The 22,341-nt window shown below is 49.6% G+C and overlaps 1 protein-coding gene across 1 annotated transcript in view; it reads right to left on the bottom strand.

Annotated features, from left to right (window-relative positions):
• The window catches only part of SLC6A17 (solute carrier family 6 member 17), a 48,387-nt gene that overhangs the window by 22,582 nt on the left and 3,464 nt on the right, over positions 1 to 22,341 (bottom strand). The window contains exons 2-5 of the mRNA XM_017869617.1: positions 8,877 to 9,249; positions 4,185 to 4,342; positions 2,311 to 2,437; positions 1,450 to 1,631 (exon numbers count right to left, since the gene is read on the bottom strand). Of these exons, the coding sequence (XP_017725106.1) occupies positions 1,450 to 1,631; positions 2,311 to 2,437; positions 4,185 to 4,342; positions 8,877 to 9,162 (753 nt within the window). The 5' untranslated portion in view covers positions 9,163 to 9,249. The remainder of the gene's footprint in view (positions 1 to 1,449; positions 1,632 to 2,310; positions 2,438 to 4,184; positions 4,343 to 8,876; positions 9,250 to 22,341) is intronic.

The raw sequence follows: 22,341 nt of genomic DNA, 5'->3' as shown, positions 1-22,341 counted from the left end.
CTCCTTTCCAGAGCTGGCGGGGCTGAGCTAACAGCCTCCTCACCCCAGAGAGCTGCCAAGAGGGTGAGGGAGTCCTTTGCTGCCCTCTCCTGATTCTCCCATGTCTCATTTCCCCAGTGGGCCTCCTAAGGATCTCCCCTGTCCTTAGAGCTCCTTTCACGGAAGACCTGCAGGAGGTTATAGACACGGCTCCCAGGCAGAAGACATCTGAAGAAGTCCCTAGCCCCTTGTGAGGATGAATCGTGTGCTCTTCTCTAGCACAGCATTTCTCGCACATGTCTATATCCCTGTGTGCGTGGTACACAGCCTCACACAAAAGAGATGCTCACAAAATGTTTGCTGCACTGAAATAAAGGAAGAGGGCTGTTTGGGCAGGGTGGTGTAAAGGCTAAGGAGAATGCATGTCTGGTGTTAGGCTGCCTGAATTGTAACCCTGGCTCTACCATTTACCAACATGTGACCTCAGGCATTTCATTTGACCTCTGTGAGCCTCCATCTCCTCATCTCTAAAACAGGTGTAATCATCCCTAACTCATAACGTTGCTGTGGACCAAACGCGTTCATGGGTGGCAGTACCTGAGAAGTGCCATGAAGCATCAGCTACTATTTCAGCCTCTGGAAAGAGAAGAGGTCAGTGGCTGGGGTCACTCTACCTTTCAAGAGCTTAGCTTCCTTGCTCATCAAATCCAGTAAAGAACCTGAAGCCTCAAACAGCCAGGGTTCTAGCTGCAGCTCTGAGACTGACTGGCTGTGTGATGTTAGCTGAGGTGCTTTCCCCTCTCTGGGCCTCACTTTCCTCATCTATAAAATGAGTAGCCTGGGATATAGGATCTCTAATCCAGTCCTTTCCATCCCTGGCAGCACATGAATACTGACAGGTAACAAGTAAGAAAGGGCCCTTATTTAAAGGTGATCTGAAATACTGGGAAGAGGTGCGGAGCTTGGCTGGTCTACCCCTCAGAGACTGCTATGGAGCTCCCCCCTGAGACCTCCAAGGCCGCCTTCACTCAAAGGGCCCTTTAGCTGTAGTCATGGCAAGCTGCTGGTTTTCACCAAAAACTGCTCAAAGCTGGTTCTTCCAGGGCTTTTGCTCTTGGGAACCTGAGGGTCTAGAATCTAGACAGATGTTTCTGGGTCAATACTTCTAATTTTCCTCTTCTCTAATGTTTGCATTAGAGCAGGCCTGAGTTACCTGAGCATGGAAGTGGCTGGGGTCCAGGGCAATGACTTTCTAGCTATTCTATTCCAGGTGGGCTGTCCATGGTGAGCAATACTACAGAAATGATACTTCCACGCCCTCCTCTGGGGGCCCCGTCATCATCCAGAGCCATCCAGAGCCCAAACCCACCCGGAAGACCCTGCAAGGGGCAGCCTGGAATTCTTTGCCCTGTGCCCTCTGTGCCTTTCTGCTGTTCCCCATTTGGGTCCTGGGTGCCCCCCAGCACTCACCTTCCCCGAGGACTGGATGCCCTTAACAACAGCCATCCCCACGATGCTCCAGGCCACGAGGAGGCACAGGGTCATCTTCCAGTTGAGGCCCCCACTCTCCGAGATGGAGTCAGAGATGTCCAAGGCCTCTCGGTACCAGAAGTAGGTAGTGGCTGAGCTCTTTTCACACTCTGCTTCCACCACTGAAATAGCAGCAAAGGTCACAGTGCCTTAGTGGCGGGGCCTATGGGGTCACTTCCTCTGCTGGACCCCAACTCAGGGCAGTAGCGGGTGAGGGAGCAGCTGAGGGTGCACAGTTGGGAGGGGCTGTGCTCATTCTGGGTTAGCCAGGATCTGGCAGACCCTGAGGAATCCTAGGCTCCCAGTGGGGTCTGGGAGGCTTCAGGACACACCAGCCTGGCTGATTCCCACCCATGCCTCCCGCTGCCCACGTCTCTCCATGGAAGGGAGGAAACGTGAGGCTGAATTGGCCTAAAGTTCCTTGGGGAAGGTCTTGAGCTGAGAGCTAGAGACCTGGATTCTCATCCCAGATCACTGGTTAGATGAGTAGTGTGAACATGCGAAAGTCACTTCTGGGCCTCGGTTTCCTCATCTGTGCGGTGGAATAACAGGGTGAGTAATAACAATTAAAGTCATACTTTCCAGAGTTTTACCTACACTCATTATTGTATTCAATCCTGTTAGAAATAGGCTGGAAAAGAGACCATTCCCACTGGGGAAGGGGAAATGAGGATCAGAGATGTTAAGTGACTTATCCAAGGTGACACAACAAGTCTGAAATTCCAAATGTGGGCACTAAGCCTGTGAGACCCCTTCCTGGGACAGGGCAGGCTGGCATCCCCAGCTGGGCCCCATACTTGCCTGCCACGCTCCCATTCCTGACGACAGGACATTCACTCCAGGGCAGCGGGTACTGGAAGGACTTGAAGAAATAGAAGATGCTCCACCCGATGATAACGTTATAATACAGCCCCACAAAGAGACAGACCTGGGGACAAGCCCACTGCGGGGTCACTGAGGCTGCAGGCAACTCCACCCTGCCCCCACACTCAACCCGAGGCCCAGCACGTGGGCAGCAACATTGAACACAGCAGCACAGCCTCAAGGGAGGCAAGGAGGGATGGGGTGTGGGCCGTGGAGGAGCTCCCCTCACACTCCATTAATCTGGTATTCAGGGAATCCACAAAGGAATTTTTCAGATGTTAAAGTTCTCTCTTTTAAGCAACAAACTCTTAAAATGTTAATCCTTTCCAGTTTGAAATTCTTCTAAGATACTTGAAGTACTTTCTCCTCCTCATTTCCTGATGACTCGGGATTGTAAAGGCAGAGATGCCCTCCAGGATTGTGAAGGAATGCATAGCTTTGACCCCTATGGTAAACAGACCCAGATTGCTGTGCTTTTAGAGATTCTGTGGGTGTTTCTTGTGGATTCTACTCTCTCTTGGGCATGTTAGCAGCTCGCCTCTAGAAAGATGGCACTTGTCATTTCTTGGAAACACAATAACTAACGTTAGTCAAATTTTATTTAAAATAGGAGTGCGTGGACTCTGCCTGAGGGTTCAAGAGGCTTCTTTGAAAGCAATGTTTCTATGGGCAGGGATTTGCTGCCTCCACTGTGGACACAGAGTGGTCCCTTCCAGAGCCATGACTGTCTCCTGTGGCAGTGAGACGGGCGTCAGTGTGAGAGCTGAGGGCCACTTGCTTCATCAGTCTCACCTGAGCATATGTGTGCAGGAGCAGCTGCTCATACAGCAGAACTTTCCGGGAGCATAGACAGAGTGAGACATCCACCTCCTTTACTTGTGTGATTTCAGTACAAGTGGGAGACCATACACACACTCCTGTGTATCAGCACACAGCCAGCCCCAGCAGAACACATGGCATTGGCCAGTGCAAAGCTGATGGCTGCCATGAGAGCAGGGGGCTGCAATAGGCCCACTCCCAGCCTCTGCCTGAGGCAAGTTTGGGCTGGCCCTACTGCCAGGCCTGGCAGAATCCTTAGTCCCTTCCAGAAGTTCATTCCAGTCTTTATCCCAGGTGTAAGCAGTAAGCATGGGCCCCTATAGGCTTTGCCCTTAAGGGATGCTGTTTCCTCACCTAGAGCTCTGAGCAGGGTCTCGTCTGCAGCCTTGTGGATGAGCCTGGAGACCTCACAAAGTTCTCCATCCAGGGCCACGAGAGTCTCCCTGTCTCTCACTGTTCCAAAGCCTCACCCGCCTTGGGTTGACCTTAAGTTGCCTGTGTGAGTTCTCCAACTCTGCTCTTTGGCACAGCAAAATGGCAAGGAGACCCAGAGCCCCAGGCCTGCCTTTTCCTGAGCTCGCTACTTGCCTGATTAAAATACTCTTTGACTAAGGAAAGAGGACGGACCTCCCTCATGGGGAGCTGAGGGACTGGTAAGCAGAGAAGGGCATCTGGGCTAGTCCATGTGTCCCCAGAGAACTCTGGCTGAGCTGTCCCAGGCGGCCCCACGTGAATATGTCCCAGCTTTTCCTCCTTAGCACCAGTGGCAAATCTTCCACACTGTTTCAGGCAATGTGGTCGACTTTCAGTTTAGGAAACATGGTGACTGGGGTCCTGGAACCCCAGCTGTGAGTAATTCCCATGTTGAGGATCCCCCTCCCTGCCCTTGTCCTGACATAGGACTCTGGCCTGGAAACTCGGTGACCTCCTCTCCAATGCCCAGGAGCAGCCCCCTGCCTCCCGCTCAGGGCCTGCCCCAGCCCTTGACTCACTATGCAGCTGGAGAAGCCGATGCCCCCCAGGCGGGGACACACATAGTGCCACACACCAATGCTGCCGCGACGGATCCTCTGGCCCACGGCCAGCTCTAGGAAGAAGAGGGGGATGCCGATGATGATCAGCAGCACCAGGTAGGGCACCAGGTAAGCACCTGCAGGGAGAGCAGAGGGATGGCAGAGGGGCTCTGGAGCACAGCAGCAGAGTGAGGGAAGGCGCTGCAGCCTTGTCCTCTAGTCTCAGCCACATCTCTGGTCATCCGCAAGTTGTCACCAGTCCCGGTGCTCCTCCGTGAATGATCTGGCCATACGTGTGGCCTACCACACAGCAGCCCACCCAGACCCACCTTCTCCCCCTTGGCTCCCCTGGCCTGAAACACTAAGGCAGGAAGTGTATGTTTATCAACTCACGAGGCTAGGTTCAGAAACACACAGACATTGCACTGCCTCTCCAGAATCCACATGCCAAGTCACAAGCAGCAGACACATTCACCTCATGAGGTGCTCCGTGGACACCTGTTCACACCCCCTCCTGCCCACAGAGAAGCAGCCCCAGATGGCATGGGGGCCTACTCGCCCCCAGACGCACAGACACTGGGTGCAGCCTTCCCAGAGTCTGAACCAGACGCTGATGTAGCAGACTGGGCAGCTCCAGGGAAGCAGAGCTTGGAAGCTCTCCAGGGAGAGAGGGGTCTGACCAGCTTTGCCATTAATCTCCAGCTAATTGAGAGGAACTGGAGAGAAATTAGCAGTTCAGAAAAGCGTGGCCAGGAGGATCATAAAGGATAGAATGGGTCTCGCTAAAGATTCCAGATGATAAATTAATCTTGCTGTCCTGTCCTGGGCCTCACTGCAGAAACAATCTCAATTCCAAGTGACAGGGCATTTAGCAGGAGAATTAAAACCATGTCTGGACACAGACGAGTGCACCCCGCTGAGAGCTGTGCCAACAACCTAGTCCTGTTAGCAAGGCCCTGCCTATCTGTCAAACACTGTCAGGCCAGCCCCAGTCACCAGGGCCCTGATGGTCACCCAGCACTCTCTGACTAAGCCTTGCCGGTAGAGAGCCTCCAGAAGCCCCCAGATACGCTGCTCTGCCCCCATCACATAACATCCCACATATTCATCAACACGTGCCCAATCTGCCAATGAACATTGGCAATCGGGCATCTCCTAGGCACAAATTCTGCCACTTGGCAATAATTAACTATTTACTGCAGGTCCACTCTGTGCCATGCACATGCAGCGGGGGGACAGTGGAGTAACAGAAGGCACAGACACCATCCTAGAACAGTTCACGATCTGCCGGGGAGGCAGGCAGAGTCACATGAGCAATATGAGCACGCATGTGTATACACACACACACACACCCCCCACAGACCAGTCACACAGGCCAACCAAGCACATACATGCTAAGGAAGGGGCCAGGGTCCAATGGAGCTAATCAGGAAAGCCTTCTGTGGATGCAACCCACCGAGCTTTATAGGACAGCATCTCACTCACTAGATGCACACATGCACACATACATTCAACTCGTCACTAACAAGCAGTCCCATCATGGTGCTCAAAGGACAGAGGGCCCAAAGGGCCACATGCTTAGACCCCTAGGTCTGTCTTTAACTCAGTCTCTTGGTCTTGGGTGTGGGGAAATGGAAGAGGAGCTAAGTGATCTGCTGCAGGAGGGCAAAGGGAGACAGCCTCACTGGTTTTGTATTTCACCCCAGTGTTCTGGGTGGGGCAAGATGTGCAGGGAGGTGAGTTTCAGGGTGTCTGCAAAGTGGGTTGGCACCTTCTATGGATGCCTCTTTTTTCTCCCCAAAGAATCAGGGCAAGCCTCCAGGTAACTGCTGCCAAAGAGTGACAGGGGTGGGAGTGCAAAGACAAGGTACTGGCCCATCACCATCCAGGCTCTGTCCACCTCAGGCAGGCTGCCAGCCCTGAGTTGACTACAGGTCTCTCTACCACTCCAAGGCCTAAACTAACCAGAGTGCTCAGGGGGCCACGGTCAAGATAGGCAGAATTTGTGGTTAATCAGAGGTACTTTTTCATTATCAACCTTTGTTACAATCACTTGAAAATGCAACAGCACCCTCTTCCGCCTTAGAAAATACAACCTGGGGACACAACTGGATTTCCTTTTATGTTTCAACAGCTTTTGGGAGCCTCAAGTTGTTCATCCAAATAGCGGGAAGCACTGTTCAGGATGTTAGGAGATTTATCAGGACAGGGCCAGGATCCAGGATCTCTGAGGCCTTCTGGATCTCTTATCATCTATGCCTCGGTCAGTATTCTAAGCCTCACTTCTGGCAAACCCTGAGGTTATTCCTGGGGTTTAAAAGACCATCTTGGCGGTAAGAGCCAGGTCCTGAAGTCAGACCGCCTGGTTTTAATGACTTACTAGCTGTGCAACTTTGGGAAAATATTTGATCTCTCTGCGCTGCTGTTTTCTCATCTGGTTGAAGAGGATGAAAATTTTACGTATAAAATTGCTGATATTTGGCCATTTTTGACTTACAAAAATGGCCATTTCATAAACTTTGACCCAACATCTATCACACAGGGCTGCTGCAAAGATTGAATGAGTGGCTTACCCATAGTAAGCAATGGTTGAACATTTGCCTTTTCTCATAAAATAAACAGAAGGAAAAGCAAACTAGGAAGATGTCAACATTTCATGGAGCTAAGGAAAGTGTTCCAGAGTTTCTGTCCAGAACTATGCAAAGTTTGATTAGATCGACTATGGCTCAAAAGCACAGACTCAACTCTCAGACCAAACAGCTGTCTTCTTCCTATGATAATTTGCCTCCTCCTAAAAAATATTTAAGACGACTTGCTATAGACTCCGTCTCAACAAACAAACAAACAAACAAAACCTGTAAAATATGAGACAGTTAAAGGTAGAGATAAAAAGGGATTGCAGGAATCAGAGAAGATAGAAAAAGGAAGGCAGGAATGTGGAATGGAAAGCTCAGAATTCTGAGAATTGACAATGCTTTTCCTCTAGGGTAGTTCTTTATGTCTGGTGCCATGGTGACTGGTGTCATTGTGAACAGTCAGACTGTGGCAAGAACACCGCCCCGGGTGTGAGTGCTTGTGTGTGGCATAGAAAGGGACTCACTCTAATTCATCACCAAGTGCCCAGGCAAAACTGATCAGTTAAGCTAGAAAGAACAAGGTTAGAGATTCCCAGCTAAGTCCTCCAATGCCACATATCCTTTGAAGTCATTTTAGGCACCTTGGAGCTCTTCTCAACATCTCACAGTGCATAAGGAAACCATACACTTTTATATCTTTGCTTTGGGCTAGTCTTATATCAACTCAGTTATCATGCCATGCAGGCCACAAGCTCTGATCAACAGTTACTTATTAAAAAGTAAAAAAGATCTTTCAAGCAAGGAGACTATGCAGCTAATATAGCTTGCTATGGGGGAAAGATGGAACCCTTTGGTCTAATTCAATCACAAGAGTTCAGGTGGGCATTCTCACTCCCTGCCCTTCAAAAGAAACTGGAAAGGAGGAGAAGCCTCCCAGTCAAATGTGGCCTTCTGAACTAGGGAAAGGTGCATCCTGGAGAGGAGGGGACTGTGTCTTTGGAAGAGGCTACATGGCAAGAGTTCCACAACCAAGGAAGGAAGGAAGGAGCTGGGGTAAAATGCCTGCCAAGGTGGGGCCACCCAACAGGCTGGAGCATGCCACGCCAGGCACAGGGACTCAGGAACACAAGAGCTCTCACTAGTTGACTTTCTCAGGACCAGAGGTCTGGGCTTGCAAATCTCTTTGTTTCCAGCCTATTGGGTTTTCTTTATTTTTAGTTAGTTGATCCCTGGTTTCAGGAAAAGCTGCCTTTGGACAATTCCTGGGGGCTAGAAGTGGTGGTAGTGGTTTGATACCAGGGGCAACATCCTCAAGAAGGATTCAAGCCTAGGGGACAGTGTGAAGGCCCCTCTTACCCGGAGGCAGTAGGTGTGGAGGCTAAGTGCCCAGGCTCTGGGCAAGCCTGTCCAGGTTTGAATCCTGACTTTATCACTAGCTGTAACCTTGGTCACACACAACATTGAACAAGTTATCTAACCAATTTGTGCCTCAGTATTGTGGTCTCTAAAACAAAGATGCTAACAACTCCTTTATATAAGGCTGTTGGGAAGATTCGATGGTTGAATCACATAAAATTGGTGCTTTGGTTGTTCTAAGATGCTCAAATATCAGCAGCTTCAGGCACTTAGCCCTAATATCCATTAAGCCCTTAGAACAGTGCCTAGCACCTCGTAAGCATTTATAATAATGGCCAACAGGTGCCCCTTACCATGTCTGGTCGTGTGTTGCCCATTCTGCATGTAAAGCTCGTTTAATCCTCCCAACTATCCTGTGAGGCAGGAACTGCTATTATTCTCATTTTGCAGATGAGGCACAGAGAGGTTAAGCAATTTGTAGGAGGTCCAAAATTTGATTGGCAGGGCTGGAATCTGAACCCAGGCAGTCTGGAGCCAGAGCCCACTTTCTTATCATGTCCTGTAGTCTCTTGGTAGCTACTAACCATCATTATAGCTATTCCTGGGGCATCTTACTCTGGAATCCTGAGCTCCACCCTACAAGGGCTCCAGTTCTGCCTCAGCAAAGGGGTGTTCTTTTTCACCCCTCAGTCCGGCCTATTTGCAGGGGACCCCTGATGCAGGCATAGCTGTCTCTTACCTCCTCCATTTTTCTGGCACAGGTAGGGGAACCTCCAGATGTTGCCGAGGCCCACAGAGAAGCCAATCTGGGCCAGGATGTACTGCAGCTTACTGTTCCAGGCCGGCCGGTCCTCTGCGTCCAGCTCCTCCTCCACTGCCTTCTGCTTGCCGCCTGCCTCGCCAGCCACATTCAGTACGCTCTGCTTATAGTCCACAGGCTCCTCGAGGGCCAGCAGGTCGGCCACCGACTCAGTGACATGCTCACTGCTGTGCTCACGCTGGGTCACTTTGCTATTCTTCGGCATGGATGCCACCTGGGCCGTGTAGCCCTGCTCCCCAGCACACAGAGAAGATGGAATTCAGCTGCTATCAGCTCCTTCTCATCCAGGGACCTAGGAAACCAGGAGAGCAGGAGAGGATTATCTGACCACACCAGGTAGCTGAGGAGCCCAACGTGGACACAACCCAAATCAACTCCCCATCACACTCTGAGGCAGGTCAAGGGCCTCAAATACTGAGCTTGCCGTCCCGCCCCATCAGGGGCTGCCCGGTGAGGAGCTCAAGGCCTACAGACTCAGTTTCTCCACAGGCTTTACCCGAGCATTATTTGAAAAGTAAACCTAAAGGGGCAAAATAGGCAAAGCCATACGCCAAACCCAAGTAGAGCGTTATCTGTGAAGACATTTCTCTCTTCCGTACTGCAGAGCTTAGAGTGCTCAAGCCCCTATGGAGGCCCATACAGCCTTCCCTTTCCAGGTGTTCTGCTTAGCCAAAACCACCTGGTGGGAGCCATGGAAGCCAGTGCCTGCCTTCCTTAGGGCCTTTTCATTCAAAATGCAGGGATTATATCAGGAACTGATTAGAAATGCAGCATCTCAGGCTTGCACCAGACCTCCTGAATCAATCTCTGCCTTTTTACAGGATCCCCAGGTGATTAAAAGAGATATTAACATTTGAAAGAAAAAAAAGAAGGGCTCTTGAGCCATCACCGTGGGGCCCCTGGACACCAGTGCCTATGGTATCTCCATTCCCCTGGCTGGAGTGGCTGACCAGGCTCCGCTAAAGATTCTGGCACCAGAAGCCAAGAGCTGTTTGCTCAGTGCCAACGAATCTTGGGTCATTGCTCAGCACTGACATTATCTGAGGACTTCTGCAGCCAAGAGCTGGTTCTCCATCCTTCGGCGACAGTTTTACAGCAGATAATGTCTGCACAACACGGGTGGGGGAGGCAAAACCCTCCCCTGCTCCTGCCAGTCCTCATTTGTCTTTCATGCTTTCCCTTAAAGAAATAAAGCACCAAGAAAATGAAGCCTTTGAAGAATTCCACCATTCTGTTACATTTGAAGGCACCCCCTCATTAAGGGAAGGTTGGAGGATTTAAAATTAAACATACACACCCCAGCCTGCGGTTGCCCTGCATCTTTCTAGGGATGTAACTTACCCAGCTCTGTAATTACTTTATTAAGGGAAAGAGCTGTCTCTGGAAGCTGGGCTCCCTGTTTGTTCTCCTCGTAGGTGCATGCCACCTGAATGGCACAGGCAAGGTTACTGTGCAGTACAAGGGCCAGGCCTGTCCTTCCTGCCAGCCTCAACCCAGACCTCCTGGGGCCTGCCAGCCAGGCCCTGTTACACATGTAATAAAGCTGGGAGGTTTATGGGGTTGGCTAGCCCTCCCTAGGCCAGGTCTTGGACCACATTAGCAGGTGACACCTGCTACCCTCCTCTTCCAAGGGGACAGTGAGTCTTTAGTGACTGCCCCCTCACACCTCAAGAAAAGACAGGGCCAGCCTGGTTAGAGGACCACAGAATTCCCTATAAGAAGCTCTCTGCTGGGACTCACGTCACAGCGGGTAAGTTGAACACTCCATTGTGTCAAGAAGGGTGCCCCATGGGTGGCACTTGTGCATCTGTAGAACTTTCAGCCCTCAGCCTCCCCCCAGGGCTGCCGTGTTGCTTGTGCTACACAAGTGAAGTGCGGCCCTAGGAGTTACGCAATGGAGAGGCCTGTGTCTTTGCCTGGGCTGCCAGCATGGGCTTGTCTCCTCACTCAGCAGGTCCCCTGTCTGCAGGGCGTGCAAACAGAGAAATGGCTGCTTGTCAAGGCATCTCCCCCTCCCCTACAGCTTACATCCAGAGCTGTTACTAAAGATGAGATCTGGAAAGAGGGTGGGGGTCCCTCTGGAGCCTACAATCACTAGGGTTCCTTGGCTCAGAGCCTGTCTTCGGCTGCTCTGCCTACAGCAGGGTTTGAGCAGAGCAATCTGCAGTGCATTAGGTATGATTTACTGATCATCAAGCCACAGCTAGAGAAAACCAAGGGGGTTTCCTGCAAGTCTGCAGAATTTATCTTGCTGCTGACCAATTGGAGCACATGTTTCTCCAAAAATAGCCTAGTGAATGGCAGCTTCGGTCACCAAGATGAGAAAGGGCTGGGAGGAAAAAAAAAAGCATCATTTTAAACAAGGAGGACTCAAGGACATTCTGGTAAACCAGAGAAGGATACCTACAGCAGCATCCGGCAACCACAGAGCATCAGCTAACATGAGCTTCCTCCTTTTTCCCAAGATGTCACTGATGCCATGCGCATCCCACACTGAGGGATGGGGGCCCAAGGACTCCTGTGCCATTAGGTCTGCAGGATGCAAAGGGCTTGTACAAACCTCCAGGCTAAGGCACTGGGCTGGGCTGCAGTCATGACTGGAACCCTCTGTGTCCAGTGAATATGCCCAGGTGACAGCAGGGTCAGACTCAGAAATTAAAGCTTAAGGGACCTAGCAATTGTCTGACTCAATGTTCCCATTTTATCTCTGAGGAAACTGAGGCCCAGAGAGAGGAACTGAATTGCCCGAAACTACTCAGGTTCTCCTAACACCCTGACCAGAGCCTTGTCTGGAACAGAGTCAGACTCAGTAGGGGTGGGGGACACAGGGAGAAGACCACCGGGTGTGGGAGTGTTAAGCATGGGCTGTGAAGCTGGACAGGCCTGGAGTTGAGAGTTTATTCACTCACTCACTCACCTGACACACGTTTCCTGAGTGCCTCCTATATGCCAGCCTCTGTTCTAGGTGAGGGATACAGCAGCAAACAAAACAGGCAACGTGTCTCCTCTTGTGGAGTTTGCATTTCATGTGGAAGGGCCAAATACTAAAGAAACCGATGTGTAATATAATGGCCAGGGGTGAAACATGCTGTAAAGAAAATCACACCGGACAGGTGGAGCAAGCTGGCAGGCAGCTCTTTTATGCTGGATGCGGGGATTGGGGGGGGCAGTCAGGAAGGGCATCTCTGAGGAGGTGACATTTGAGCAGAGGCATGAATAACAGGAAAGAGCACTGGCAGAGTGAACAGCAGACACAAAGCTCCCAAAAAGGAAGCAGCCTGGGAATTCCAGGAACAGCAAGGTGGCCAGAGCCACGGGGCAGAATGAGAGGCAGAGACAGGGAGAAGTGCGCTGGGGAGGGAGGAGCATGGCTGTGCTGTGTGTGAGGACTGGGGCTGGTGCTCTGAGGGAGGTGGGCAGCTCTGAGGCCTTGGCCACACACTAGCTGTGTGCTCTTGGACACGGCACTTTAATTATGTGAGCATCCGTCTCCTCATGGGTGAAAAGGTTGCATTTAATGACGCCTCTCATCTCCCAGGGAGGGCTGCTGCGAGGGTCCAAGGAGCGGCCACACACAGAGTGCCTGGCACAGAGCTTGGCACACAGAAAGGACCCAAATGGTAGCAGCCACTGCCTGGAAGTCTTGCATTGTTTACCTTTACACATTTAAAAAACATGTAAGTCCCCATATTGATATTTGATCCCATCAATCCCATTTCTTCTCAAGAAAGGCCAAAGAGAGCTGACCGTGGGAGGGGAGGCGGGTGGAGAGAAGCATCCTGCACCACCTCAGCAATGCCCACTTTCTTCTCCAGAACTGGTGTCCACCTAGGGCAGCCCCTAGAAAGTCCTACCACATACCACACCCCAGTGTCAAAGAAAGCCAGACAAAGGCTCCCAGCTTGGATCCGAAAGACCAGCAATATTATTATTAATAAAAACAAGGCCTGTACTAAAAGTTAAGCATTATTGTTATTAAAATGTACCTCATGTTTGGAATAGCTTGAGACCACTTAAAACCATTTTTTATTTTTTACAACATGGGTTGGTGATCCTGCTCAGGAGTAAGATGGCCTGGGTTCCAACCCTGGCTCACTGCATGCCAGCCACCTGGCCTGGGCAACTGTTCTAGCCTCCCTGAGCTGCAGTTTCCTCATATGTCAAGGGAGGGTGCCAGTGGTGCCTACCTCACCATACTGTGAGGAGAATACGTTGTACTGGTCTTAGAACCCTGCCAGCACCCAAGAGGCGCTCACAAATGGTACTGTTTCTTTAGCTCTCATTCAATTCATACCCCAGTGGAGGCAGTGACTTGGAACAACCCTCCCTGCCCCACCCCCAGTTCCCTGAAGTCATGTGCTGGTGAAAGGTCAGCTTTTACAGCAGGCAGGGCCTGGAAATCCAAAGTGTACCCAGCCAATGACCCCAAAGCCTTGTCTGTGAGGAGCATCAGGATCAGAGAAGGACCCTGAGAGGGGCAATTCCTCTCTTTCCATATCCATGCATCTCATGGAACCAGCCACGATCCAGACATCAGCAGGCCAGCTAGGTACTGGGATCGACCAACCTACTGTGCAAACTGGTACCATTGCCCTAACTTCCCCAGACCTCAGTTTTCCTGTGTGTAAAATGGGTTGGCACGGATGGCCTCCAAGACCCCTTTCAGCTCTAGCATATATCCATTGAGAGTCCCTCCTGCTTGTGGGTGTGAGCAAGGAGCCACCTGCCCCAGGCACCTGTAACAATGGATGCAAAAGGTAAGTTCTGTCTGCCCTGCCGCCCTCCATCAGCTGAGAGCCCACTGGAGCATGGTAGAGATGTGATGACAGCCCAGCTGTATTCTAATTACCCCCCGTAGTAGCTGGGGCGGGTTGTGAAGTGACTTTCATGAGCAACACGTCGGATGATGAAGCTGCAAGGTACTCTCTGAAAGGAGTGCCTCCATCCCTGAAAGCACAGCACAGAGGGGCGCGAGTGCCGAGTAAGCCCTCGGTGCCAGCTTGTCACTTAGCAACAGAGGTGGCTTGCAGCTCAGAATAGCTCCTGCGAGAGAAACAGGTCGGAGCAAGTGAACTGCGAATCTTCTTGAAAGGAGAAAAAATAGTGTGACTGGGAGGCAGACAGGTAAAAATATCTCCTGCCAGAGGGGTGAGGTCTCCATGAAAATTTTTCAAACACACCATCCGGCAATTAGCTCAAGGTGGTGGGGGATAGCTGCTCTCACCCTGGCACCAGGACAAAGCCTGGAGCCGACAGCAGCCACGGAGGAGAAGGGAAGAGGTGCCCTTCTGTAATGATGAAGGCAGCTCCCTGAGCACCCGCCTCCTGGGCCTGGGGTGTTTCTTGCTGGGGAGGTTCAGGTAACTCAAAACACAAAGAGAATCATTTACTTTCCGAGTTAGACTCCCCAGGGGAGGTGAGTGGGGGAGCCACCTATTTGGGGAAGCAGGCAGTCACCTAACTACAACGACCACAGACACCACAGGCCAACGCTGCCCAGCCCCTGCCCGTGCTCCTGACCCTGCTACCCTTGGGTCTTGTGGCTCTGTAAAGAGTGGCTGTGGCCAAGCACATCCTTAAAAAGCACCTCTTCAGGGTGTTCCAACAGGCACCCTGAAGAGCCCCCAAGAAGAGGAGAGCAGTGGAAGTGGCCCCTACTCAGGACCTCAAAGCCAACATCTAACTCAGGTAGAATCGGCAGTGAGTAGGAGCCATGTCAGAATGCTGGGCAGCTTCCTGGTTTCTTCACGACAGGCAGTTGTGGCCCAAACTGTTCTCCTAATTACCTCAGAGCCTCTGAGCTTTTACTGAGCCCAAAACAGGCCGGACTGTTATCAGAGACACAAATTATTTTTAATTGTTTTATTAAAACCTCTGACAGTCACCTGGGGCAAACTGCTCCTGACAGAGCCTGGCCTTGACTTGGAGGCTTCTGCCCCTGGATGTTCTGGCCCAGGACACAGGCAGGGACCACACACCCTTCTTGACCTCTCTTTCCTCCACCCCCACCCAGGTCACAAGTCCTGTCAGTGTGTTCAGCTCTGTCCTCTTCCCACCCCCCTGCTCTAGTTCAAGCCTGCTCTCTGGCTAGATGCCTGCAGCAGGCTCCCAGCTCACTTTCCCTACCAGCATCCTACACATTGCCTTCGGTGGCATCTTCTGGAAATGCCACGCCACCCCACTCCCACTGCCTACTGAAGGGAGCCCAAGGCCCTTTCCAAGGCATTTGGGCCCGTTCTATCTCCTGGGCCTCAGCTTCCACTTCCTCCCAGCCCACTCACCACTCATTCTAGACTAACCACTTCCCATCCCCTGACAGCTGAAGCCTTCTAGGTCCCCTCGCCTTTATGACAGCTCCTGTGAGTCTGTGAGTGAGCATTAACGCTCTGCCCTTCTCAGCACACTCCTCGTAACACTCTTTGACACTATTTTACTATTTGGCTGTCTGGTACAACCAGTTGTCATTATGCCTGATCCCTTTTCTAAACAGCAAGCTCCTCGAGGCAGGATCGAAGGTGCATTCAGCTTTGTGCCCACCCTTCACTGCTCCTACCCACCCAGTGCCTCACACACACAGATTATCTGTGGGCACAACATGGTATTTACAGGTGTTCCAGCGTCCCTGCCTTCCAATCCTCTCAGAACAACCTGCTTCTCATGTAGAAATCTTACTACTGCCTCACCTTTGAAACAAAGAGGTAGGGTAAAACACTAACAGCAGTGACTAGAGAGACATATGAATCTACCGGAAGTCTACATGTCCCAGCCAGGGGGACTCTAATGCGGTGCATCCCTGTGGCACACATGGGGAGAGCCCCAGGACTTGGAAGCCGTCTGTAAAATAAGGAGCGGCGCTTGCCTGCTTACCTCCCAGCTGCATCTGGCTACCACATGGATGGAAGGAGAAAGAGAAACAAAAGCTCACTGAATAGTCAAATGAACAGAGTGGGGATTTTTTTTACTCCATTTCACAGATTTGTTGGGTTTGTGCTTTGGTCTTCCATTTCATACCTCAATTGACACCATCTTCGCATCTGCAAGGCCAAATTCTGGTATCTTATTATAATATGAGCATGATAAGTATGACATTATTGAATTGAATGAGTGCATAAACGAATTGATCCATTTTTGAACTCCCCAAAGTTCCTGGAGTCTGATGTGTTTTTCCAGCTTCCAGTTTTTTCCATTTCCTGATGCGATATTCTGATGCCAAGACCATATCATGCCCCAAGGATGCCCCACGTGACAGTTTGAAAGCCAGGATACACTAAGAAACTTGGCCATCCCTTTGTGACTTTTTGCCACTTTCAAAAGAGCCAGTCTTTGTGCTGTACCTTCCCTACTTTATAGACAGAATCCATCCTCACCTCAGGGAAACCATCTTTGGGTGGGCACAGCATGGCTTGGACTTGTGGGACCATTCCAAACAAGAAATCTAGCTGAGGAGCCAATGGCACCTTCTGCAGCCCTTTCTTACCTTCCTGTTGCATTTGCCGAGTCTGTTCTCTTCAGTTGATATCTTGTTTTCTTAGTCAAGAAGGAAGGGAAGCAGGAAAGGGGGCAGATGGTCCAGAGGGGGAGGAACTGGCACTGAAAAATGTGGGTGTGGCCAGTGCAAACAGATCTTGTGGTTCCATTTTACCATCTCACGTGGGAGAACACATGCTCTGTGTGCATGTAAACAAGGGCAGCCCCAGGACCTACCCCCTGCCAACCCATGCATTCTCTCTTTACTGGAATTCAGGTACTGAGGGATCCACTGGGGGAACTTCTGAAGGCAGAGTGGGGTGTAGTAATAATAACAATGATAACACAGCACATAGGCCATAATTCTTGAGTCCCATCTCTGTGGCAACCACCATGCTGAGCACCAAACAGATATTAGCTCCTTTAATCCTGCCAGTAATTATATCAGGTAGATACCACTGTTATTCCCATTTTATGAATGAAGATATGGAAGCTCAGAGGGATAATTACCTATATTTCGTTGAATCTAGGATCCTGTGATGCTAGCACTTTCTTGAACTTACCAGAAAGGATCCATCGAAGGTTTCTACCCAACTAGGGTGAGCTGTCATAGACCCACAGCCATGTTGAAACAGCTATTGATTGCATGTCATGTCCTGATTTTACGATGTGGTAATGTGCAAAAATATGCATTATATGCATTTTGGAATTGATGAAGTAAGGCAAGTCATCCAAAGCCCCTGGATCTGCACTGACAGACTGACCCTGGAGCCTGACTCTCAACCTCAATGCTATCATGGGTTTCAGAGCCAGGAAAACCTAAAGTCCTGCTCTGCCATTTATGAGATGTTAGTCTTTGGGAAAGTACATAATCCCTCTTGGCTTTACTTTCTGGACCCAAAGAGATAGGAATGAAGGATGCTACACCTTGTGGGGTTGTCATGAGTATAAAATGAGGTAACACAAGAGTTGTGCTCAACTCAGGCCAGGCCCTCAGGGGCATGCCATCAACCAGTGCCAGCTACCACCTTCACATGAGAACATGTGGGAAATGGGCTTAGCCAGGAATCAAGGCATACTCACCCACATACCACAATGCCCTGGAGCTGGGTGAGACATGCACGTGTGAGCCCAACGACACAGTGGGCTGACAAGGGATGCTGGGGCTCAGTTCTCCGACTTCTACTCGCCTTTTGGCCTGGAAGGAGAATAGAGCCCAGCAACTCCTATAAACTAGAGGTACTGCTAAAATATGGGATTTTAAAATATTCCTCTTGCTGTTTTTTAAATCTCTTTCCCTTCTTCTTTTCCTTTACTTCTTTCAACAAATATTTGCTGAACATTACGTGCTAGGCCCTGTTCTCGTGCAACAGAGAACAGAGCAAATAATGTCCCTGCCCCATGGGATTTATATTCTAGTGCAGAGGGACAAATAGAAATCAGACAAATATATAATTTATAGTGTACATAAAAACATACACTATATCTGATAGTATATATAAGTATATCAAATAAGCATATACAGTATAGAGTATGAGGGGGTGCAGCATAGCAGGAATGCTGCAACAGAGATAGGGCGAAGGAAGCATGCTCCGATAAGGTGACATAAAGACTTGAACAGAGTGAGAGAGTGAGCCATGTGGATGTCCTGGGAAAGCATTCAGAGCAGAGGGAACAGAAAGTGCAAATGCCCTGGGGCAGGACCTGAATGCCTGGTGAGTACAAGGAACAGACAGACGGCCATGTGCCTACAGCACCCTGAACAACAGAAGAGTGGGAGGTGCTGGGCTAGGAAGACAGTGAGTGTTCAGAGCAGGCAGGACTCATGGAGCATGGAAAGGAGTTAGGGTTTTCTTTCAAGGCTAATAGGAAGCTATTGGAGGTTTTCAAGCAGGGGAGTAATGTGACCTGACTATTTTTATTTTTATTTATTTATTTTTTTTTTAGATGGAGCCTTGCTCTGTTGCCCAGGCTGGAGTGCAGTGGCGCAATCTCAGCTCACTGCAACCTCCGCCTCCCGGGTTCAAGCAATTCTCCTGCCTCAGCCTCCTGAATAGCTGGGATTACAGACACAGGCTACCACACCTGGCTAATTTTTGTATTTTTAATAGAGACGGGGTTTCACCATGTTGGCAATGATGGTCTGGATCTCCTGACCTCGTGATTTACCCACCTCGGCCTCCCAAAGTGCTGTGATTACAGGTATGAACCAACGTGCCTCGCCTGACCTATTTTTATAGGGATCAATGGCTGCTGGTAGGACAAGTGAAGAAACAGGGAGGGTAGGTAAGCAATAATGGTGATGTGTATCAGGCTGTTGATGAGACTTGAGTTTTGAAGAGAAAGGGAAACTGAGGACCTGAGGTGCTGAAGGGCACACCAGGTCTCAGACAGATAAAGGACCCATGAGAGTATACCAGTTTGGAAAAAGAAAAATTTTAAAGACCAGATATGCATATAAAAGTCCAGGAACAACTAATGAAAGCCTCATTCCCTTCTTTCCTCATTCATGGGGGGACCACCATGGGGACAGATGACTCCTCACGGCATCTGCCAAAAATCATCTGACCTGGATTGTCTTAAAACCACTATTTTCTGTTGTCTCAGAAAGAGACAGAGGGAACCAAGGGTGTCCAATTACCTGAGTTACCAAACGGACTGCTGAAGAGCTCTTGAAGGAATAGTGATCAGAAACCCTTAATTACAGTCCCAGCATGATGTCTCTTTCCTGAAAATGAGAAGGGTTTATGTCTCTTTCCTCACCAGCCTTCAGTGCAGCTTTGTAGAGTGTTGGGCAGAAAAGTGTCCTACTGGGACAAGCCACAGGTGACCCACTGTGCTTACATATGTTATTTATCCTCACAACAACTTGAGATAAAATACAATTCTTATCTTCAAGACAAAGAAGCCTCTATCACGTACAAGATTACCCAGCCATACAATAGAAGAGCAGGGATTCAGACTGTCATCTACCAAACTGTAGCTATTTTCTTTCTGACATACTGGTATGTTCCGATCTTTTGCATGTCATGACACAGAAAATAACACTAGCATGGCACACTGGGGTACATGGAGGGGACACCACCATGCTAGGCCATCCCAAGCTACTCCAAGGAATGAGGGCATCATTATTTCTGGGCCACATGTTACCCATCTGTAGCACTGGTTGGGAAGTTCTGCAGTGCTCCATGCAGCCTTGCAAAATGATACGTTCAGGAAGTCAACCGTGGACTGAACCCATCTACCACCATTTCTCCCAGAGATCAGGATCTTCCTCACTTGACCGAGTTCTCTTCCAAAACTCACAATATAAAGCAATTTGGAGAACTGGTCAAGGAGATTCCTTCCAGCTGTTCTTTGGAGTCCCAAATTACTAGCAGGCAGATGGCCCCCGTGGTGTGGCAGGACCATGGACAGCGCCCACCCAGTCATTTCTGAGAGCCAGCCCCAGGTTGCGCACACAGTACAGAACATCTGCTCTTCTTCCTTTAGATCTGGGCAAAGGAAGGCAGACCCATGTCCTCAATGAATACTCACTTGACAGTACATTCTTTAACCACCCTATGGAGTGACTATTCATTCCTCTTGCAAGGTAGTTTCAGCAAACATTGCTTCTGCTCCATTTAGAGCTGGTGTGGGATTTAAAGCCTCAGGAACCCAGGAATCTTGTAATTAAAGAAAAATGTAACCAGCAGAATTTTGGGGTGTGGACCAGTGAATTCCATTTGTAAGCAAAATAGAAGGTGGTAAATTAGTGGTACGCAGAATCCAGCAGAAATTCTAATTAAACCAGTAAATAGAAACGATGGCGTACAGTGACAGGCAACTTGTTATCTTCAAATAAACTGCTAGGTAGGCTCAGGAAGGCAGAGTGGCAGCTCAGTGGGACAACTGCAGCTAATGAGCTGTGAGCTGGTGTACTCACTCCCCTGACTCTATATGTGCCTCACTCCCACTCCACAAGAGGACACAGAATGGACAGGGCTTTGTGCCTCAACTCCCTAGTTGGGGACTCAGGTAGCCTAGGACTCACCTGACCCAGAATTATTCTCTAACAAAACACACCTGGTTCTGAACATGAGAATAAGTGTATACAGTAATTCATATTGCATCGGAGCTTATGTTCTCACATGTTAATTTTCTGTACATATTGAATGTTTAACTATATATTTTTAAAAAAAAACTGGATTTGCCCATAAATGAGCAATGTTTTAAGAATCACTCACGGGAGGAGGAGGAAGAGAATGAGAATTATCAAAGGACTTATCTCCACAAAATGGCTGCCTATGAAGCAAGGGTTTCTGGAAAGTCCTCTTCGTCCACTGCCAGTGAGGAACATTAATACTTACATTCAGTTATTCACCTTCAGGAACTTCCCCACTGAGATCTCAGGTGGTTTGGAGATGATGGGCAGGCTAGGACAGCATGGACCTGTTCTGGAGATGGCGATTTTTCAGAGAAAGAGAAGAGACAGAGAAACTGGAGGAATCAGGTGCCATGTTTCCCAGAACGGCCACGGATATGCATGGCAGAGTTTTGGAGTGAGGAGAAAGTGGGCTCTCCATGGGACAAGACCAGGAAGAAGCAAGTGGCATCTCCCCAAGCAGCCCTGCCAGCAGCTGCTGTAATAACCTTGAAGTGTTCGCAGTTTTTCTCTGGGGTCTGGGGCCTCACCAGAAATGGCTACAAATCCCTGGCATACACTCTCCAGCAGAGACACCTGATCCACCAAGCTCCCATCAGCAAGTGGCCGTCCTTGATTCTGCACATGCAGAAATTCTCAGGGCAACATCCATCTGGCTCTGACTCCTCTCACTGGTCTACACACGAATCCCTAGCTTGGACAAATGTTAAGGGAATGAGGTCAAGGGCAGTAGAGGTCAGGAAGAGAAGGGCAGGGAAAGGACAAGAAAGCACCAAGATGGAGCCTGGGATCTTTTTCTGGATTTCAACCCACCTGGAGCCAAATACCATATTCCCCAAACCTTGGACATTTGGTTATGTTAGTTTTCCACCAATTTCCAATGAGTACAGGCCCATTTCCCCTTTTCCCGGGGCACTAACTTAAAAAAAAAACTGGACCTACAGCTCTAGACAATCTTGTTTGGGCAAATGCCTAGGTTGTCAGCATCTATTAAGAATGTATTATGGAAAAGTATCACATAGAGGTTAGGAACATGAAGTTTGGACTGATAGAGTTCCAATTCTTTGGTTGCCACTCATTACCTGTGTGACCTTGAACAAATCATTTAACCTCTCTGAACCTTAAATTTTACAATCTGTAAACTGGAGATAGCAATATCTGTCTCCTGGGATTGTAGTGAAGATTAAATGAGATGGTCTGGGAATAAAGCACTTAGCACAGCACAGAAGCCTCAATAAGCAACTGGATATTATCAATTTGTGCCAAGCACAGTGTGAGCTACTGGAATCCAGAACTGCACTCGCCCCTCCTAAAAGCATGCAAAGTAGGCATTTCCTCACAGATCACTGCCCCACTTGAGTTTGGGATAGTGCTCTAGCAATCAGTTCTACCTATGGCACTGTGCTTCTGACCTCTGGCAGCCAGCAACATCAGTCAGGGAAGGGAAACACAGGGGCTGAGGTGACAGGTTGTTTTTTCCCCCATCCTGGTGCTCCAGATGTTTGGCTGTGAGGACTTCTTGTAGCTCAGCCTGGGAGCGAGTGATAACTCAGAGCTAGTTCTAGCAAAAAAGCTTAAATCCATCTTCCCTTCAAACTATTCCGCTGCTTATCTTAGCAGCTTTAAAGGGATTAATGATGAATTGTCCTGCTGCAGCAAACCTGGACAGAAAAGGAGTATAAAGGAAGGGAGGGTATACAGGCAGAAGGAACCTGCTTCTCTGGAATCTTCTCATCTCTGTTTCTGTCATCCTTGGAATTTGCTCCTGGATCC

Source organism: Rhinopithecus bieti, unplaced genomic scaffold (assembly GCF_001698545.2).
Source record: "Rhinopithecus bieti isolate Rb0 unplaced genomic scaffold, ASM169854v2 scaffold_3040, whole genome shotgun sequence".
NCBI lineage: Eukaryota > Metazoa > Chordata > Mammalia > Primates > Cercopithecidae > Rhinopithecus > Rhinopithecus bieti.
Note: the sequence above shows the minus strand (reverse complement) of the source record. Positions and strands in the feature narration are given on the sequence as shown.